At 55.8% G+C, this 18,581-nt stretch overlaps 10 protein-coding genes across 10 annotated transcripts; 3 read left to right on the forward strand and 7 right to left on the reverse strand.

Annotated features, from left to right (window-relative positions):
* Positions 1-56: 56 nt before the first annotated feature.
* CCMA1212_004303 (Mitochondrial carnitine carrier) lies at positions 57-1,153 on the reverse strand (the record flags this gene model as incomplete). Its single annotated transcript, XM_073701612.1, has 2 exons — positions 57-733; positions 802-1,153. 2 exons carry the CDS (start codon positions 1,151-1,153, stop codon positions 57-59), a joined length of 1,029 nt encoding a protein of 342 aa, XP_073559768.1.
* Positions 1,154-2,325: 1,172 nt separating this feature from the next.
* Positions 2,326-4,383, reverse strand: CCMA1212_004304 (uncharacterized protein; the record flags this gene model as incomplete). The annotated part of the gene is made up of 4 exons (XM_073701613.1): positions 2,326-3,312; positions 3,370-4,218; positions 4,304-4,317; positions 4,380-4,383. The coding sequence occupies 4 exons, from the start codon at positions 4,381-4,383 to the stop codon at positions 2,326-2,328; spliced, it is 1,854 nt and encodes a 617-aa protein (XP_073559773.1).
* Positions 4,384-5,218: 835 nt separating this feature from the next.
* CCMA1212_004305 (putative zinc transporter cis4) lies at positions 5,219-7,120 on the reverse strand (the record flags this gene model as incomplete). Its single annotated transcript, XM_073701614.1, has 3 exons — positions 5,219-5,990; positions 6,046-6,264; positions 6,324-7,120. The coding sequence occupies 3 exons, from the start codon at positions 7,118-7,120 to the stop codon at positions 5,219-5,221; spliced, it is 1,788 nt and encodes a 595-aa protein (XP_073559772.1).
* Positions 7,121-8,895: 1,775 nt separating this feature from the next.
* On the forward strand, positions 8,896-10,447 carry CCMA1212_004306 (Chitobiosyldiphosphodolichol beta-mannosyltransferase; the record flags this gene model as incomplete). Its single annotated transcript, XM_073701615.1, has 3 exons — positions 8,896-9,166; positions 9,236-9,429; positions 9,482-10,447. The coding sequence occupies 3 exons, from the start codon at positions 8,896-8,898 to the stop codon at positions 10,445-10,447; spliced, it is 1,431 nt and encodes a 476-aa protein (XP_073559771.1).
* Positions 10,448-10,781: 334 nt separating this feature from the next.
* CCMA1212_004307 (Ubiquitin-conjugating enzyme E2 15) lies at positions 10,782-11,469 on the reverse strand (the record flags this gene model as incomplete). The annotated part of the gene is made up of 2 exons (XM_073701616.1): positions 10,782-11,146; positions 11,304-11,469. The coding sequence occupies 2 exons, from the start codon at positions 11,467-11,469 to the stop codon at positions 10,782-10,784; spliced, it is 531 nt and encodes a 176-aa protein (XP_073559596.1).
* A 542-nt stretch (positions 11,470-12,011) lies between these two features.
* On the reverse strand, positions 12,012-12,798 carry CCMA1212_004308 (U4/U6.U5 small nuclear ribonucleoprotein component snu23; the record flags this gene model as incomplete). Its single annotated transcript, XM_073701617.1, has 2 exons — positions 12,012-12,371; positions 12,445-12,798. The coding sequence occupies 2 exons, from the start codon at positions 12,796-12,798 to the stop codon at positions 12,012-12,014; spliced, it is 714 nt and encodes a 237-aa protein (XP_073559767.1).
* Positions 12,799-13,019: 221 nt separating this feature from the next.
* Positions 13,020-14,066, forward strand: CCMA1212_004309 (Diphthine methyl ester synthase; the record flags this gene model as incomplete). Its single annotated transcript, XM_073701618.1, has 3 exons — positions 13,020-13,204; positions 13,279-13,403; positions 13,466-14,066. The coding sequence occupies exons 1-3, from the start codon at positions 13,070-13,072 to the stop codon at positions 14,064-14,066; spliced, it is 861 nt and encodes a 286-aa protein (XP_073559766.1). The 5' UTR covers positions 13,020-13,069.
* On the reverse strand, positions 13,443-14,060 carry CCMA1212_004310 (uncharacterized protein; the record flags this gene model as incomplete). Its single annotated transcript, XM_073701619.1, has 1 exon — positions 13,443-14,060. The coding sequence occupies one exon, from the start codon at positions 14,058-14,060 to the stop codon at positions 13,443-13,445; it is 618 nt and encodes a 205-aa protein (XP_073559873.1).
* A 148-nt stretch (positions 14,067-14,214) lies between the features above and the next one.
* On the reverse strand, positions 14,215-14,896 carry CCMA1212_004311 (uncharacterized protein; the record flags this gene model as incomplete). Its single annotated transcript, XM_073701620.1, has 2 exons — positions 14,215-14,655; positions 14,711-14,896. The coding sequence occupies 2 exons, from the start codon at positions 14,894-14,896 to the stop codon at positions 14,215-14,217; spliced, it is 627 nt and encodes a 208-aa protein (XP_073559875.1).
* Positions 14,897-17,012: 2,116 nt separating this feature from the next.
* Positions 17,013-18,493, forward strand: CCMA1212_004312 (uncharacterized protein; the record flags this gene model as incomplete). The annotated part of the gene is made up of 2 exons (XM_073701621.1): positions 17,013-17,024; positions 17,081-18,493. The coding sequence occupies 2 exons, from the start codon at positions 17,013-17,015 to the stop codon at positions 18,491-18,493; spliced, it is 1,425 nt and encodes a 474-aa protein (XP_073559361.1).
* Positions 18,494-18,581: the final 88 nt, after the last annotated feature.

Consider the following 18,581-nt stretch of genomic DNA (forward strand, 5'->3'; position numbering starts at 1 on the left):
AAAAAAAAAAAAAAAAAAAAAAAAACAATCCAGATACTCGTATTTAAAAAGCACAATCATTTCGGCCCAAACACCTTATTCATAGCCTGATGCGCCAATTCCACCCCCAAAAACGTCGCCGCGTTCGCCGGCACAGCACGCGTCAGCGCCGGTCCAAACCCAGGGAAAAACGCCTTGTACCCGCCCTTGCCATAGAGCTCGCGGATGACGCCCCCGATACTGACATGCCCCTCGGCCGTCTGCAGGCGGGACTTGACCGTGTCGACGGGGAACACGGGGATCCACATGGCGACGCCGGCGCCCGCGCCCGCGCACGTAACCGCCGTGAGGCTCAGCTGGCCCGTGGGCTTGCCCGTGACGGGGTCCTTGGGGCTGAGCGCCTTCTTGATGACCTCGTAGGCGGCAAAGTACGCTGCGCTTCCGGGCCCGTCGCGGGCGAGCGTGGCGACGCTGCCGCGGAAGACGGAGCGCAGGCCCCCCTCGCGGTAGAGCTGGCGCACGACGTCGAGGCCGCCGCTGTATTTGGGCTTCTCGCCGGGCGCGAGCTGCTTCTGGCCCTGGACCTGGAGGATGACCTTGACGCGCTCAAAGGGGGCGGTGATGGCCGTCATGGGGATGGCGGAGAGGAAGCCCGCGGCGGCGAGCTGGCCGGTCGAGAGGCCGTCGGGGCCGATTGTTGAGGCGGCGCCGACGATTTGCTTGCCGAGGTCGTAGCCCCAGAAGGAGACGGCGACTGTTTGTGTGTTTCTGTGTTAGCATGTGAAAACAGGGTCGAGAAGGAGGAGGGAAAGAAAGACGTACACATGGGCGTGACGCCCACCAAAGGAGCGCTGACACCCGCATACAGGCCCCTCCTCAGGCCGTCTCTCGCAACCGACTTGCGCACGACATCAACGGCGCTCGAGTAGACGCCGCGCTCGGCCGTCTGCAGGCGCACCTTGACCAGGTCAAAGGGGTGGCCGACGACGACGGCGCAGACGCCGCCGAAGCCGCCGGCCGCGAGGGCGCGCAGCTGGGAGAGGAGCGCGGACTGGGCCGCGGGGGCGGCGGCCTGGGCGGTCTCCTTGGCCTCGTGGGCCGAGGAGGGGATCTTGTCGGCGAGCTTGGAGACGGCGTCGGAGGGCGAGGAGGAGCTTGGTGATGAGGAAGACATTGTGGCGGCGGGGTGAAGAGTTGTGAGGGATGGAGAGGGAGAGAAGAGAGGAGGGGAGGGGAGATGTTTGAGGGACTGCGGAAAGGAAGGGCGAAGACGGAGCTGAAGATGGGATTGTAGGGGAGATTTGGCAGCAGGAGGAAGAGAGAGATGCGACAGGATGATATAATGCAATGCTGCTGCTTGCTATGCAGTTAGGCGAGCAAAGCAGGTACCTGTACCCAAGCCACGGTTTAGCGCTGGTGTGGCAGCGCACCAAGCAGCGCAGCTGTGGGCGAACGGAGACAAGGAGCTTGTTCGGTCGGAGGGATGTCCATTACAAAACAGGATGTTAAATTGACCTGTGGAACTTCGAGTCGCGATTTGGGATATAAGACCCTCGTGATGGGTGCCCATATGAGCTGCTTTTTTTTTTTTGTCTTTGCTTGTTGATGATGGAAGAAGCTTGTGATTTGTGCTGGAGGCTTGGTACGTGCACCTTTCGTAGCAAAAAGCACATTCAAGTCAAATGAATTCACATCACAGCAAGACCTTCAAGCTGTGATAGCATACCACTACTACTCCAACAGCAATATTCACTGCTACCTTGGACAAGAGCATCTCTCTTCATCCACCCATAGCAGAACCCTCGAACAATAAATCACAATAACCCCCTCTACATGCATATCGCCGACCCAAAACCCTCAAGCCCATCCCAGTCCCCGCCCCGAGCCTCGGCTCGTTTCTCCGGGTCAAAGCGCGAACAAGCCCACGGGCGCCCCGCGTGACAAGCAGCCTCCAAGACAAGATAGTCGTCTCCATAACTGAACCTTTGACAGCCATTACTAGATTCGGGCAGAATGAATGAACCAGGCGTAGGAGCCCTGATTTTCGAATCGAGCACGAGGTATGGTAAGGTACCTGTTGCCCGCAAAAAGTACCGGTACCTCGGTCGAAAGCCATCTAGCCGAAAACTGAACCCCAAGCCCGGCCCGTGGGGTAGCCAGGAAAAAAGAGGGGCCGACTCTTGTCAACCCCACGTTCTTGTCATTGATCATAGCAGGCTATCACATGTCAAATCCAGGCCGCCATAATCTATTTACCTTTTATCCATACAATATAACGACGATTGCTTCGATTCAGCTGAAATACGCATTGCATACTTTTCATTACATCCAGAGCAAACCCATTCATTAGTCATCGGCATCATCATCAACATCGTCTTCGTCATCAAGCGTCTCTTCATCCTCCTCCAAACTCTCCCCACACGAATCCTCCCAACACCTCTTCACATTGCCCACAATCTCCTCCACAACGCTCCATATCCGCCTCCTATTCCTCAGCCCCTTCAACTTCCCCTCATTCTTCTTGATATCCGTATACAGCTGATACCAGTTCGTCTTATCCCTCGGCATCTTCACGGGCATCATCGCCCTCTTCTTCTCCAGAAACGCCCTCGTCTGGGCTTCCAGCTCAGGCGGCATGACCGGAGACTTGGGTTCGTTCTCTTCCCAAATAGGATAAAAATCGGGCTCCATCGTCCTCAGGACGTGTGCTCTCCGGAGCCGCTCGGTGGTGTACGCCTCTTCTAGCTCTCGCTTCTGCTTTAGGTATGATGCGTCCGCCATGGCCCAGGGATACGGCGTCGCGTCATCGCACCACGCTTCGTACACCCACGGCATCTCGCGAACGAGAAGCGTATGCCACAGCGTCATAGGCAGATGGTAGAACGCCCTCGACGCAAGTCGCAGCGCAGCTATGTCCTTCGAATCGAGCGTCCAAGCAATCGCATGCTTCAACTCAGCAGGCAACTTCCAAAACGGATCATCCCGCGCCCCGGAAACCTCTCGCTCCCCTATCCGCTCCGGGAACGGACTCTCTCGACTATCAAAATCCTCTGCGTCCGAAATGGCAGCCTCACAAATCTCCCTGAAGCCGGGGATGAAGATGGGATTCGCAGCGAGATACTCAGACCCAAGCAGACAGGCCCATTTCCAGCCCTTGTTGCGGGCAGCGACGACGTCGGGATGCCGCGTGCCAAACATGCTGCGGGAGCCGTTGCACTCGAGCTTCATGAGCGAGTCGAGGCTGACCGTGCCCATGCGCTGCTTGCTTATCCTGATGAATATCTCGAAACACGTAGGGTGAAAGGGGAGGACATAGGTTCCCCATCCAAACAACTAGTAGTCCTCGTCAGCCACCTCATTCCTCGTAAAAAGCAGACCACCGTAACGCACATCTTTCCACGTATCGCTCAGATTAGACGCATGGAACCAGACCGCTCCCCCTCGAATCGGCGCACACCTCACGTCCCCCCCATTAGGCGGCATGCAATCCGAAAGCCCCGTAAGATGGTACTGCCTGGACTCCCTCTCAAAGTCCATGTCATCGTCGCTCGGCGTCCAGTCATCCGTCTTCTTGTAGAGCCCCTGCACGGTATGGCAGTCCATCATTTCGTCGAGGGACAGTCTGTCCCCGTGATACCCCCGAAGATTGCAGCAGCCCGGACCAGCAACGTGCTCATATCTGCGAGCCGTCGGGAGCGCCATAATGTGCATGTCGACATCTATATCGTCGTCCTTCGCACCGCCGTCTGGATCGTAGGGCGCACTCAGCGGCATGAAGTCCGTGTCGTACTCTGGTTGGGGATCCAGTCCGGTGGCCGTAAAGAACCACTGATCTTCTGAATCCAAGTCCTCCTCTGCCTCACCATCAAACCCCATCACATCATCACCATCCGCCGCCTCAACATCCTCATCATCCTCCGCATCCTCATCATACTCCAGCGGCTCATCATCATCATCCTCATCATCCTCATCATCGCCGCTCTCCGGCACATACGTACCATCATCCTCATCCTCCTCGTACAGCCTCAGGAAAAACTGCAGCTCGCCCGGCGGCCTCCCCCGATACACCGCCGCGCACCCGCCATCCGGACAGTCCGCCGCGTCGTCCCCCGTGACGGCCACCCAGTCCCGGCTCTTGTGCTTGCTGACGTACGAGTTGCCCCAGGCGGCGCTCCGGGGCTCGCTGCGGGTCCGGAGCCGGTTGATGTTGAAGGTGACGCCGCATAGCTGGCAGCCCGTCTATTCACGATAACTTAGCTTTGCGGATTCAGGCAGTTTTTTTTTTTTTTCTTCTTTTTTAGGTGAAGTACAGGGAGCATCTTACCTTGTCGGTGGAAGCTGTTCACATGTGCCATCAGTCGGGTGTGGTTCAATGACAGTGCGGGCTCATCTTCACTTACTCATTGGATACGAGGCGCGCGTCTCATGCACGAACTTCGATGCAGACGCCCATGTACGATGTCGCCGCAATGGTAAGGTGAAAAGGTGTATAATGCAGGGTGGGCTGGGATATTAAGCTTCTTTTTGCTGGCCTGCATATATACTCCTACCCCCCCTACCCCTCTACTGAAGGGGACGGGAGTCATTGATCCGGGCTGAGCTGTAGGCATGCTTACATACGCCTCCGTGTAACGATTTTTGACACCGCCAAACGATAGAACAGCTATATATGTCACTAAGCGACCTGATCCCAGTTCCAACCGACCATCATCACACAAAAGACTGGACTGTTGCATGGCGATACTGTTTTTGGTTCATCACTTTGCTGAATCGGACTCTCGTTCTGGTCTTGGCGACAGGGAGACCTTCTCCTGTGCTGTGCTACAAAAGCACACAAATGTTACAGCCAACTGATTGGATTTGCTATCAATAGCCATTTTACACTCAGGCAGCCAAGACTCCGCCGCCAGTCATCCAAACAAGTAGGTGCCATCAGAACCCCGGCTATAGACAGAAATGTATTCCAAAGCGCTACCCAAGCAAAGCCCACGACTCGCACCAATACGCCAAGCTTCTCGCTTCACTTATTATACAAAAACAGTAGCCGATTCCCTTCCAAAGCACCGAGGGCAGCCAAGCGAGCCGTGCCTGCGATGGTACGCCACCGTGTCAACGTGTAATGCCGGGTAATTTGTCGCTCCTCCTTCTTCCTCTGTTCTCCGTGGCAGTGTTGCGGAGTCGTCGGGGCGCATTCCCCGGCCGTCTGCCGTTCGGAACGCAAAGCAGGGATGCTCTTCACCTAGAATTGCTTCGACGTCTGCGGAGGATTGGTCATGGCCCGCCCTCGAGCACACCAGCACCCGTTATCACCGTCTCTCTCCACCTGAATAACGGCATCGACGCCCTCCTTAAGCAGATACTCTCGGACACGGTCTTTGGTGTCCTCCAGAGCAGCGCCGCGGGCCACCGTGACGTGAACAATGCCCAGTAATCGATCGCCCCCGTAATCGTCCATCCAGAACTTGGGCGTCGAGTAGCTCACAACGCCTCGCTGTTGTCCAATGCCCGCAAGGACATTCCGCAAGTTGTATTCGACCCCTTCGGGAACAGTCAAGAGAAGCCGCCTTGCCGATGAGAACACAAGCGGCTGCGCTGACAGAAAGATGAGGGTCGCAATGAAGCAGGAAGCCAGCGGGTCCCACCCTGCCCATCCCCAGAAGCTTGTCAGGATAGTGGACACAATGACTGAGACACTGCCCAAAGTGTCTGCCAAAATATGCAGGTAGATGCCCCGCATATTCTCGTTGTCGTGGTCGTGCCCGTGCCCATGGTTGTGGTTATGGTCGTGGCCTGAATGGGAACCACAACCATGTTCATGCTTTTCCCCGTGAGAATGGCCATGACTGTGGCCGTGGTCATGGCCGTGGTGGTGATGTCCGAACGCCATCATGCCGACCAGGTTCACAATTAAGCCGAGGGTGCTGACGACGAAGAGCTCGCCCAGCCGTTTCGTCTGTGTCCCTTCCCACAAGCGTTCAAATGCTTCAAACGCAATCTCAACGCTGAGGAGCCTAGAGAAAGAGTCAGAACCAATGGTCAGCACGTGTTGAGTGGCGGAAAACGCACATCAAGAGAATGCCATTGGCAAATCCACTCAGAGTCTCGACTTTGCCAAAGCCGTATGGAAACCGCTGGCTCTTAGGCCACTTGCTCAGGACGGCCGCGAGCAATCCCACGAGCAGGGCAACGCAGTCGAAAAACATGTGAATGCTATCGCTGAGAAGGCCCAAGGAGTCGGTCACGTAGCCGTAGAACGCCTGGATGATCATGAAACCAAAGTTGAGTCTGCGCATGGAGTTAGTCACGGTCACTCGAATCATGACGTGTCGTGGGCGCAGACATACGACATGAAGTAGAAGATCCGCCTCGAGTCTTTCTCGGCTAGGATCGAATAGAGTATGGGCCATCCAACGGTGTAGGGGAGGATTGTCCTCGTAAACAAAGACCGCTCAGAGCTATGGCTGTGGCTGGCTTCGTGGCTGTGGCCGTGGCCGTGACCATGACGATGGTCATGATTATGATCGTGGTCGTGGTCATGGGGAGAATGAGAATGGGAATGTGAGTGCGAGTGTGATTGAGAGTGGGCGTGATCATGGCTGTGAACGTGATCATGGCTGTGGTCGTGACCGTGATGGTGACTGGCTTCGTCAATAGCTTCGGGTGTGTAGCGGCTCCTCCTCGCTTGGGACCAGTGTCCCGTTCCTCCTACGGACGGACCCTCGTGTAGCGAGGTAGAACTGGCATTGGACGCTTGCGAGTTGCTGTGGCCATGGCGAGGAAAGCTGAACGAGTGCGCGTGCAAGTGAGACGGCGAAGGCAGCGGTGGCGGTATAGAGTACGTCTGCGAGCGCGGTTGGGAGCGAGAGTGGGAATGGGAGTGGGAGTGGGAGTGGGAGTGGGAGTGACCGTGGTCGTAGTGGTGTCCGTGCTCGTGCTCGTGGTCGGGATCGTGATCGTGTCCATGGCCGTCATGGCCGTCATGCTTCCGGCCTCGGTCCTCGTCGTCCTCCAGCTGCGAGGGCAGAGTCTCGCTCGACACCGTCATCCGCCAGGCGCTGAGCGAGGCCGGCTGGGACTGCGTGTGAACGCGATGCGCGTGTGTATGCGGCAATGCCGACGGCATGGCATAAGAGGCTTCCATTGTATCTATTTTTTTTTTCTTCGAGATCGAATCGTAGTCGTCGAGTCGCGCAATTCGGCTTCAATCCCAGTCGGTAATCGGGCAAATGCCGTAAATGAACGCGTTGCCTCGTCGCTCTATGAGAGTTGCGTCTCGCGGTCAAGCAGCGACAGCCGCATCAAGCGCTATGAAGCGGCCAGACGGAGCAATTGGTCGCGACGGAGGCGATCTCGGAGCGACAGCGAGCGAATGTGCGAGGCTGAAGAAAAAAGAAAGACAAGAGGCAGACACAAATTCCCCTCCCCCCAGCTTGGTCTGTCGAAAGCAAGACAAAAAGCGAGGATGGCCCCAAGCTGGGCAGGGCAAATAGGGGAGAAGAGAGAACGAGAAGAGGAGCGTGTGGACGGCATGGAACTCGCCTGGCAGCACGGCGAGAAATACTTGCCGCTGGCGCAGCTGCCAAGGTGCGCTATTCCAGCACCACAGTGACCGACTTTTAGGAGGGTTTGCGGGGCACGTGGAGGCGCTGGTTTGGGGGGGGGGCTCCAGCAGCAGCCAGTGAGAGCCGGCGAGGGCCAGCGAGGGCGCTAGCGGTGTTATCAGCGCGGGATTAGCGGCAGGTACCGGCGCACCAGGAGCAGGACAGGGCGCGATACCCGCTGCATCTCGGGTCCAGGTGCGTTGGGGGGAGATGATGGAGCGATGCAGCGTTCAATGGTACCGTGGACATACTTGGCCCATCCCCTGGAGATGCAAAGCACAGGCGTTTTCTGGTGATACCCAGTAGGTGATAAGCGCAGAGTGAAACTGGTGGTTTGTGCCCAACAGCCGAGACAGATTAGATCCGATAAGGTACGATCAGGCTGATCCGTCGCTGCAATCACGGTGACGCAATAAGGCGGTCTGCAAAGGGGCCAGAGTGAAGTCCAAGCGAACATGAGTTGATCCATCTGTCAAAGACCGCGCAAGACGCCGAGATGGACGACTGACGATGGCGGTCAAGGCGTCAACAGGGGCGCCCAAAGGGTAAGGTATGAGCAGAGAACCCTCCCAATTAGCCTCAGCCCAACGCCGGTTGAAACCTAAAAGCGGCCGCGTGATGGTCCAAGGCGAGTTGTCACCTCTATGCTCAACGCCTAGCAGCACCTTAATTCAGCCATCTTGGATCCCTTGGAGGCACAGACCCTTGATGGCGTGTGCCTGATATCCAAGACGAAACTTCAATGTTACTTTACCTCATCCATACTTGCAGCCGGCTAAAAAGCACACAATCTCCCGACAATTGGGCAGATCTCGCTCGCGGGACATTATGCCCACAGACAAGGTCGCAAGGCCCCAATGTCTTGCATCACGGCGGCACTGATTGGCCATCGGATCCATCCCCACGATCTCCGTTGCATGTGGCGCCTCAGCAGATGGACAGGGATTCTGGCGATGACGGCAGGTCCCTCACCAGCCACACGCGACCCTCGGCAACCTTTGCTGCTGCGCCACAGACAGTCACCAAATGGCGTCAAACCTCAAGCTTGCTGGCAGCAACTTGAAGCTTACCTTACCTATTCGCAAGTCAACCACCAAAAGCCACCAGCAGTAGATGCGCTCAACCTGCGCTCTATGTCCTGATGCAGCGCGTTTCCAGCCCTCAGAACTCCTCTATCTGCATCGGGGCGCCTTGCAAGTGAGGACATAGACGACGTTGCCAGATATTCCGATTTCATCATCTCCCTGGTCAGGACAGGCTGTCACTGTGCCTCTCGCCAACAGCACGCTGCTGATCCAAGGCCGGGACTACCAAAATGTCGACCACATACTACATCTCGTTCGCCCTTTCTGCAATCGTGGGCGGCCTGTCAGTCATTGCTCTCAGCTACGTCTGGAGCTTCGTCCTGTGGCTCAGCAGGAAATCCCTTTACATCATTCCCACCCCCTACCAGCCAGCAGAGAAGCCAGAGGATGAGCACATTCAGATTCTCGTGGTGGGCGACATTGGCAGAAGCCCGCGGATGCAGTACCACGCCCTGAGCGTGGCCAAGCACGGAAAAAAGGTCGACATTGTCGGTTATAAGGGTGAGAAACCGACATAGCATCTCATGATTGCCCACGTGAGCCTCACTGATTCTCATACTGGACTCATAGAGACCGCTCGGCATCCTGATCTCATCGGCAATCCCAACGTGACTGTCTATCCTCTCGCCCCCCAGCCCGAATGGATTGCCTGGGGAACGCTGCCCTTTTTCCTCAACATCCCCTCCAAGGTCATCCAGCAGTTTTGGACCTTGTTTGCAACGCTCATGTACACTGCGCCCCCTGCTCAGTGGATCATCATTCAGGTAGCTTCAGCTGTATGAGTCTCGGTTCGACCTCATACTGACCAAGTTGTAGAATCCTCCCTCGATCCCTACGTTTCATGTGGCGCTGTTCGTCGCCTGGGCTCGCGGTAGCAAAGTCATTGTCGACTGGCACAACTATGGCCACACCATTCTAGCCCAAAAGTCTCTTCTTCGGCCTCTTGTGCCCTTTTACAAGTTTTACGAAATGAAACTCGGGCGGCAGCTAGGAAACGCCAACCTCGCAGTCACAGACGCCATGACGAAGCAGCTCAAAGCCGGAGGTCGATTCAACCTCAAGAACCCCGTCTACACGCTTCACGACCGGCCAGCCGAGATTTTTCAGCCCATCATTTCTCCAGCAGCTCGACTGGAGTTTCTGTCACGCCTGCCAGAGACAAAGAATCATGCAAGGAACATTGTTGATGGTCATCTTCGCCTGATAGTAAGCAGCACCTCCTGGACAGCGGATGAAGACTTTGGCATGTTGCTCGATGCTCTGGTCGCCTACGCCACGCCCACCTCAGAACAAGACGACATCCCCCCCATTCTCGCCATCATCACCGGCAAGGGCCCCCAGAGACAGGCCTACCTCGACAAGATCAAGGAGCTCCAGGAGGGCGGCAAGCTCCCCGGCATCCGAATTCTCAGCGCCTGGCTCTCCAACCGAGACTACGCCTCGCTCCTCGCCGCGGCCGACCTCGGCATCTCCCTTCACAAATCCAGCTCCGGGGTGGATCTGCCGATGAAGGTGGTGGACATGTTTGGCGCGGGTCTTCCCGTGGCCGCATACGCTGGGTTCGAGAGCATCGGGGAGCTGGTCAAGGAAGGGCACAACGGCTGCGGTTTCGAGACGGTGGTGGAGCTCACGGATATACTCAAGCGGCTGCTGAGCCTCGAGGGCGCGGAGGAGCTGGCAAGATTAAAGAAGGGCGCCATTGAGGAGGGCTCACGGCGTTGGGACGAAGAATGGGACAGCGTCGTCGGGCCACTAATAGGAGTGAGCAACAAGCAGACATAGGGCAACCCGATAGAATACGAGCACCAGAACATACCGGTACTTACGCTACCAGCTTCGGGGCTTGATATATCTGCACTTTCTATTGCTAGGCACCTCTTTGGAAAACATTCTCTGTTCATGCCGCTGTCAAATTGCAATCTCCGAGTCGGGCATTGCCCAGGCCCTCAACGCAAGACGCCAAGTAATGCAAGCTACCAGGATGTCCCGTCCCTCACCAAACGCCACCCACGCTTTTATAACAACTGATAAAGCAGAATCCATCATACATACATACACACACACACACACTCTCTCTCTCTCACCCACTCCTCGTACAAAATATGCGCCAAACCCCTCAGTCCTCCCCAAGACTCTCCCTCACGCACTTCCGACACCTCCTCCGATACTCCTTGTGCTTGCCCTCCTTCTCCTCGCGCAGCATCCGCGCGGCCTCGACGTTGGCCGGGCTCTCCTCGTTGGGGCTGTAGAAGAGGCTGATGACGCTGAGGAGGATCGTCTCGGGCGTCTGGACGGGGCTCCAGCGCTCGGCGGCGGACTCGTACCCGTACTGGTCCTCCTCGGGCGGGTGCAGGATGGAGATGCACAGGGTGCCGTTTTCGTAGATGTTGGGGTGGAACGGGATCGGGTCCTGGAAGGTCAGGGAGGGGGGCATGTGCGGGTAGTTTTCGGGGAAGACGAGGCGGGCGCGGAAGTTGCCTCCTATGGAATCATCAAACATGTCAGCTGTGTCTCTTCCATACGTATCCCGTACTATTCTACAGATCTTGACAGAGGTTTTGGGGAATGGGGATGTTTTGGGCATGAAAAGGAGGGTTATATATTTTGGGGGGGAGAGGAGGAGGGGAGATGCGCGCACCGCCGTAGTATTTGCAGTCGTCGTTGATCATGAGCATCACCTCCCACTCAAACATGTTGCTATCGTTGACGAGGCCGCAGGATATGCCCGGGAGGTCTTTGCCCGTCTGGATCTCCTTGAGCTGGCGCTTCAGCAGCGACGCGGCGGCGGCACCGGCTGAAGCCATGGTTGCAATCTGTAAGAGCTGGCTGACAGTACAAGAGACTGAATGGATCCGTATATGATATCTCGGGGTAGCGAACAGACGTTGGGCGCGAAAGTTGGGTGTTCGTTCTTGGGAAATGGAGATGTAAGAGCTGATAATGGCAATGGTGAAATCAGTGATTGAATGGGGAATCGAGTAGCTGACACAGCCCAGGCTTTTGGAGGGGTTGCGGGGCTAATCAGGTCCGCTGTTCCGGCGCTGGTTGGGGTGGGCACACGATCCGTGTCCAGCAGGCCTAAACCTGGATGGCCGGGAATTGAGCTTGGAGATTGCTTCAATTCGTGTGACATCTGTTGAAGTAGTGAGCAGTGATCAGGAATATGCAAACAAGTTTGCTTGTTAATAACGCGGTTTATCAACGGTATTCCGTCACGAGCCATGTCATACGCTGCTAATTCGTGTCACTTATAGCTCCTCACACACATACCTACAACCAACTCTATCCAGTCTGGGTATCATATAATCATCCGATCCATCCCTTCCGCCTCATTCCGCTCAAGAAATCACTTCTTCGACGTTCCAAACCCGGTAAATCCCATCTGCGCCATCATATCGTCCTCATCGTGCTCCCCCTCGATCCGCACATCCTCGCCGTACTCCGTCTTGACCTTGGCCGCCTCTTCCTTCTCCAGCCGCTTCTTCTCCGCCTCCTCTCTCCGCTTCTTCCTCTTCTCTTCCGCTTCCTTCTGCATCTCCTCTTCTCTCAGCTGCAGCCTGTCTTGTAAGCTCGTGGCTTTTTCTTTCTCGAGCTCTTCTTTCCGACGGATGTAGTACTCGATTCGCGCGTGCACTTCTTCAACCGTCGCTCGCTTGACTTCCGTCGTCTGTCCGGTATTGAGCAGATGCTGCGTCGTGTTCAAGTGCTGCGCGCACTCAGTTAGTCCCTGAACTTGACCACCAAAGCTCCTTCATCCTCCCGGGGTTCCATATACATACCTCCACCCATTGCAGGTTATCCTTAAACGTAAGATCACACGCCTCGCAGTAGAACCCAGCGCCTCGCCCCCGTTTGCCGACGCCCGCTCCCGCAGGCACCAGCTGCGTCTTGCCAACCTGCGCGCTGACATCGATAATGCTCCGCCGCGCCGACGTGTACGTCTCGTTGCCCGTCATGGGCTTGTGGTACTTCTTGCCGGCCAGCTTGGCCTCGTAGCGCGCCTTGCCCTCTTCCCGCTCCCGTTGCTCGCGTTCCTTTGCCTTGGCCGCATATTCGTCGAGATCCCAGTTCTTGCGGAAGTCGGTGTCGGATGCCGCCTGTCCGTAGGCGCTTTTGTTCTTGGAATCGGACATGATGGCAATCGGAGGGCTTTTTTTTGTGTTGTTGCAAGGATAGGAATACAGAGGGTGGAAGAACCGGCGCAAAGACCGGCAGATTGCTGAGGCTTCGTTGACGCGACACCCACCGGATCGTCGATGCTTTTTTGACAGTCAGCGGCAGACAAGGATCAGCCGGCGCTAAGATAAGAAATCGCCAACCCCACCGCGGGGCAGCTCTCAAATATCTGATCAAGTTTTCCACTTGAATGTCAACCAACGATTTGCATGTGTCAATCGAGCCAAGATGTTGTACCTCGTTGGACTCGGTCTCTCGGACGAGACGGACATCACCGTCAAGGGCCTCGAGGTGGTCAAGAGGGCATCTCGGGTCTACCTTGAGGCGTACACCAGCATTCTGCTCGTGGACCAGTCTGTCTTGGTATGCGCAGATACCGCAACAATGTGTCTCGATGCTCATGTTGGCCAAACAGCTAACGCTGACTCTCAAAGTAGGAAAACTACTATGGCCGGCCGATCATTGTTGCCGACCGCGAGATGGTCGAGTCAAATAGCGACGAGATTCTGAGGGACGCGCACACTGAGGATGTCGCCTTTTGCGTTGTCGGAGATCCTTTCGGGTTTGTTCCTCCTCGACTCGATGCGCCCCCTGCTACGGACTAGCTGACGACATCAACTACAGAGCGACTACGCATACCGATCTCGTCATCCGAGCCCGCGAGCTGAAGATCCCTGTGCGGACCGTCCCCAACGCCTCCATCATGTCTGGCATTGGAGCCTGCGGCCTCCAGCTCTACAACTTCGGCCAGACCGTCTCCATGGTCTTCTTCACCGAAACATGGAAGCCCTCTTCTTTTTACGACCGGATAAAGGAAAACCGCAGCATTGGGCTGCATACATTGGTCCTCGTCGACATCAAGGTCAAGGAGCAGAGCCTGGAGAACATGGCCAGGGGCAGACTGATCTACGAGCCTCCACGATACATGACCGTTGGGCAATGCGCGCAGCAGATGCTCGAGATCGAGGAGGAGCGCAAAGAGGGCGTCTACACCAAGGACAGCTTGGCCATTGGCGCTGCTCGTGTCGGCGGCAAGACGGAAAAGTTTGTCGCGGGAACGTTGGAAGAGCTGTGCTCTGCCGATGAGGAGCTGGGACCGCCTCTGCACAGCCTTGTCCTGCTGGGCAGGAGAGCTCACGATTTGGAGCGCGACTACGTGCGTGAGTTTGCTGTTGATAAGGAGAAGTGGGACAGGATATGGAAGGAAGAGTATGGACATCAGTGAGGTACACGATAAAATGCATAAGAGGAAGCGCCGATTCAGTTCATGATTTGAGGCCTCGATGATGCTATAGTACATGTGATGTGCCATTAATGTCTTGATTTTCACAATTTTAATTTTTTTTTTCATTCAGTCATGATTCATATCTTCCTCATAGTTTCTCAAACTCCGACTTATTCGAGGAACGCCACTGTCCAATCTCTTCGGCCGAAATCTCGCGCAACTTGTTCACCTGCGCAGGCTTTCCAGTCAGAACTCCCTGAGCGACCTCAGCAGCACGGCTGAGGAAGTTGCCAAGCTGCAGCGAATAGGTCACACTGGTCGTCTTGACACGAATGACGCCAAGTCGGGGGTCGTTTTCCGAGCCATCATGGACGCCGTCACCGAGGTCGCCAAGCCACGCCTTCAAGCTGCTGCTGTATGTTTTCTTAACCAGCTCGCGATCCTTGACGAGGCCTGCCTGGCCAGAGATGGACGCCCATTCGCCGGAACTGTTGATGAAGGAGACGTTGACGTGGGGGTCGTCGGACAGGTCGTGGGTCTTGCCGGATTCGTTGTTTGTGTGGAAGAGAAGGTCGACGCCTCCGGATTCCTGTTCATGTAAGTCAATTGGTGAAGGGCAGACTCTAGGGCGCGTTCCCACGTACTGTTGCGGCCAGAGCCATGCAGCGGGAGACCAGGTTGTTCTGGGACGAACCAGCCTCGATGGTGGTCATCATGCCAAACTTGCATTTGGTGATGAAGTTGACGAGGTCAGTGACCTTGGTCTGCAAGTCGGCCTCGTCTTTGTTGACGCTGGTGTAGGGGTCGGCGGGCTTGTTCTCGGAAGACATTGTGATGGTTGTAGTGACGTTTCGGTTTCAAAGTCGGACTAGTATACCGCAAGTGCGAGTTCAATTAGCTGGATGTGGTGTGTCAGTGAAGTTTGGATATCGATGCAAATAGCTCTCGATTTATAGATCACACGACTTGTCGAGAGTCACAGTCGTCACGGTATCGGATCCTCGTAAGATAACACCACATTCATCATATATACGTAACTTGGAGTTCTGCCAGTGTCATCAGACGAGGACTGCTACATTGAGGGCAGGAGCATGACGTCAGGAAGAGACCCTTTTGGCCACAACGCTGCAAGTACCGAGACAAGTATGACAGGACTGGACTCAGCCCGCAATCCGATTCCCTCGAGGGTGGATTATAGCTGAAGATCGGCTGAAGCCAAAATAAGCGTACATCTCGTCATTCGATCTTGTCCTCCAAAGCCTCGATCTCCGTGCTGCTACCCTGGAGCTTGTCGATGGTTTGCAGGGGCTCCTCATTGTCTAGATCAAGGCTGAAAGTCACTGCAATGAGATGACATCTCTGTTTGCTCACTTCAATTGCAAGACCTGATAACCAATGAATTCGAGTGCCGAGACTTGTGCAGCTACAATTGGAACCGTGATCGATGCCGACATGCAGCAGTCGAGCAAGCATCAACGTCGATGTCTGCTATTTGTTGAAGGCAGATGGCCGCTGGGAGCTACCCTTGTGAATACCACCTAATGACAATCAGGTTAGCATCAGCTGCACTCGGCTGGCTCCTCCATGGCCAAGCTTTCAGTCCACGGCCAAGATGATGCTTCCCCCCAGTGCTAGAATACAAGCCAGCCGCCACAAACCGGGATCGGACCGCCTTCACATCGAGCAGCGATACCCGTAGCAGCGCCTTGATCCCCAACGTCTCGCACGTACCCAGTTTCCAGTGGTGAGCTCCAATGTTTCCCGCCGCTGACAGCCCAGCTCGTCACCTGATAGGCGTCGTCCGGCAAGAACAAAGCACCGGCGAGCTGGACCTTGCACCTGCCACTGCGGTGCTCCAAATTGCCAGCCCACACCGCGGATGCCGCAATTCAAGGCCGCTCCTTCCCATCCCCCGCGCCCTTCTACCGCCGTTTATTTCCACCAAACGGACTCGGGCAGGGACAATCGTGCGAAAAGTACTACGGCTACAATAAAGTTGGTTAGGAGGTACTAGTAAGTCGCTCCTGCCTCTCTGCGGCGCGGATAAAGTCTCCCTAAACGTCTGCTGCCGTTCGCAAAAGGAAAGAGGTGGCGGCTTATCAGCTCGGTCGCCGGGCAGGAGCCATCCCCATCCCTTCCCTCTCTTTCTGGTGGTTTGCGCCCAGCTCCCCAAACCTTTTGCCGGCCACATCGCCATATCCGTCTTTTTTTTCTTCTTCTTCCTTCTCTTTCTCTCTTCCTCAGTCATTCATCCTTCTCCAGGTTGTGCGGCTCGCGTCTCTCGCCATATAGCGAGTCAAGCCTTTTCTTCCGCCTTCCTCTTCGATTTCCCATCAATCCTCTTCATTGTCCCTCATCTTCATCCCCTGGCCCAGTTCCCGGATCATCCTCGATCTGGCCATTTCCCACCTAACCGACGTCGACCAGCTGGTTCCCAAGTGCCGCCTGTTCAGCGTCAGCTTGCCTGACTGTCTCTTTCATCCGTGATTCACAGTCAACCGTGACCAGGCTCCCTGCCCGCCAGTTGTCCAGCAGCTACGGGAGCCGGCATCCCTTTTGTTCACACTGCCGGCAGAAGGCCAAGGAGGAGAAGAGTTCGCTGGCGTTGAGTCGCACAAGGCTGGCTGCTTGTGTGCCGTATCCTTCTCCGTCTTTCTCTCCGGCTTCTACCTGAAGTTCACACTTCTTCTTCTTCTTCCCTTCTCTTTTTCGTTTTGTCCTCGTGTGCATCGTGCCTGGTCGCCAATCTTCATTCGGGTCATCTCATTCGGCGTATCAGCAGCTCTGTATTGCAGGCCATCTTGTTCTCTCTGGTGCTTTCTGTCGTTGAGATTTGATACGAAACAGTCATCAACGCTTGTGCCGCTCTGCGTCTCTTCCATTGGAAGGTTTCTCAAATACCCCCCTTATCAACACTTCCATTGCCGCATCGGGAGTCGCAGCAAGATGACGGGACAGGTAAGGAAATGTCCTGCTATTCCGACTTCGCAGACCAAGTGCTAACACTGCTACAGCTTGTGTTTCCGTGGGAATGCCGCGACAAGGAAGACCAGGCATGGGCTGCCTACAATAATCCTCTCCGCCGGACTAACCAGCTGCTCGTCGAGGAGAACATGCGACTCAAGCGGATTCTTCGCGAAAATGGCATCTCGTGGTCACCGTTGGCGCAGAATCATCTGAATCAAAATGACCCTACGAGGCGCAAGACCCGATCATCCACCGCTGCCGGCCTTGGTGATCCGACTTCGCCGTTCCTACCCACCGAGGTCCTCTTGCGGATTCTCAAGTTTGCCATGAAGAGCAAATACCCCATCATTGACCCGCTCAGTCCTGTCACGGCCGAGAACCTCACGGACGAAGAGAAGAAGAGAGGCAACCAAATCGCCATCCACTTCCTAGCAACGTGCAAAGCAATGCATGCCGAAGGCACGCGGATTCTCTGGGAGTCGAACCACTTTGTCTTCACCACTCCTCAGGCTCTCCGCAACTTCAGCGAGCTCAGCTTCCACCATCGGCACAAGATCCTGCACATCAACCTGCGCATCATTGCCCGCTACTACGATGACCAGCGCCGCAGGCACAAGCTTGAACGCTACTATCACCCGGACTTGAAGAGGGATCAACCTCTCAAGATCCAAATGCGCCCAAAGGAGTCGCCTCTCGTGCGCGGCGGCTTCCGCTGCTACACCTGGAACCAGGTCATTGATTTCCTCCTGGCTTTACGTGCACCCTACGATCCGAACTACAAGGACAAGAAGAATCCGAGACCAAGACTCCTTCCGTCACTGTCGTCGTTGCGACTCGACTTGGTCAACTTTTCAGATTCCCTGCTGCCATTTTCCGGATCTGAGCTCCACGAGGTAGCCTCCCACGAGCTAGGATGCACGTTGAACGAGCTTCAGGTGACTGGGATGCCATTCGACGATGTCGGCATGAAAGCCTCTGCCGAGCTCAGCGGCCTGGTGAAAGACGAGGGCCTCTATCTCGACGCATCTGCTGCCTTCATCGCCCTTCCCAAGGGCCTGCAGAGCCTCTCTGGAGATAACTGGTGCGCTCGGGTGATTAGAGCATACAAGGATCTCAAGGACGAAATGGAGGAAGAAGGCCTTGGATTTGGCGGTGAAGATGATGACGACGAGCAGTTTCACCTGCATTCGTTTGAAGGCTACCACAAGGTGGGCACACTGCCCGCCGCCCCCTCGGAGGAAGGCCATCCTCCCTCGACCCGCGAGGAGAAGAGAGTGATCTGGAAGAAGGTCCCTGTCGCCCGCGAGTCGGACAAGCGCATCTGGATCCAATTCTCCCGACTTAACGGCTATGAGGTTGAGGAATCGGTTTGGGATAGCGATGACGAGCGCATCTGTCCATGCTGCGGCGATTCGCACCCTGGCTCGTCCATCTTTGGACTCATGAGCGACTACGAGTGAATGGATCGGCCTGTATTGTTTTGTGCGGCACCCACGTATGATTTGAGATGAAGGAATTTACGGCGGCAGACAGGTTGCCTGGTGTTAT

This window comes from Trichoderma ghanense (genome assembly GCF_004382785.1).
Source record: "Trichoderma ghanense strain CCMA-1212 chromosome Unknown scaffold_4, whole genome shotgun sequence".
Classification (NCBI taxonomy): domain Eukaryota; kingdom Fungi; phylum Ascomycota; class Sordariomycetes; order Hypocreales; family Hypocreaceae; genus Trichoderma; species Trichoderma ghanense.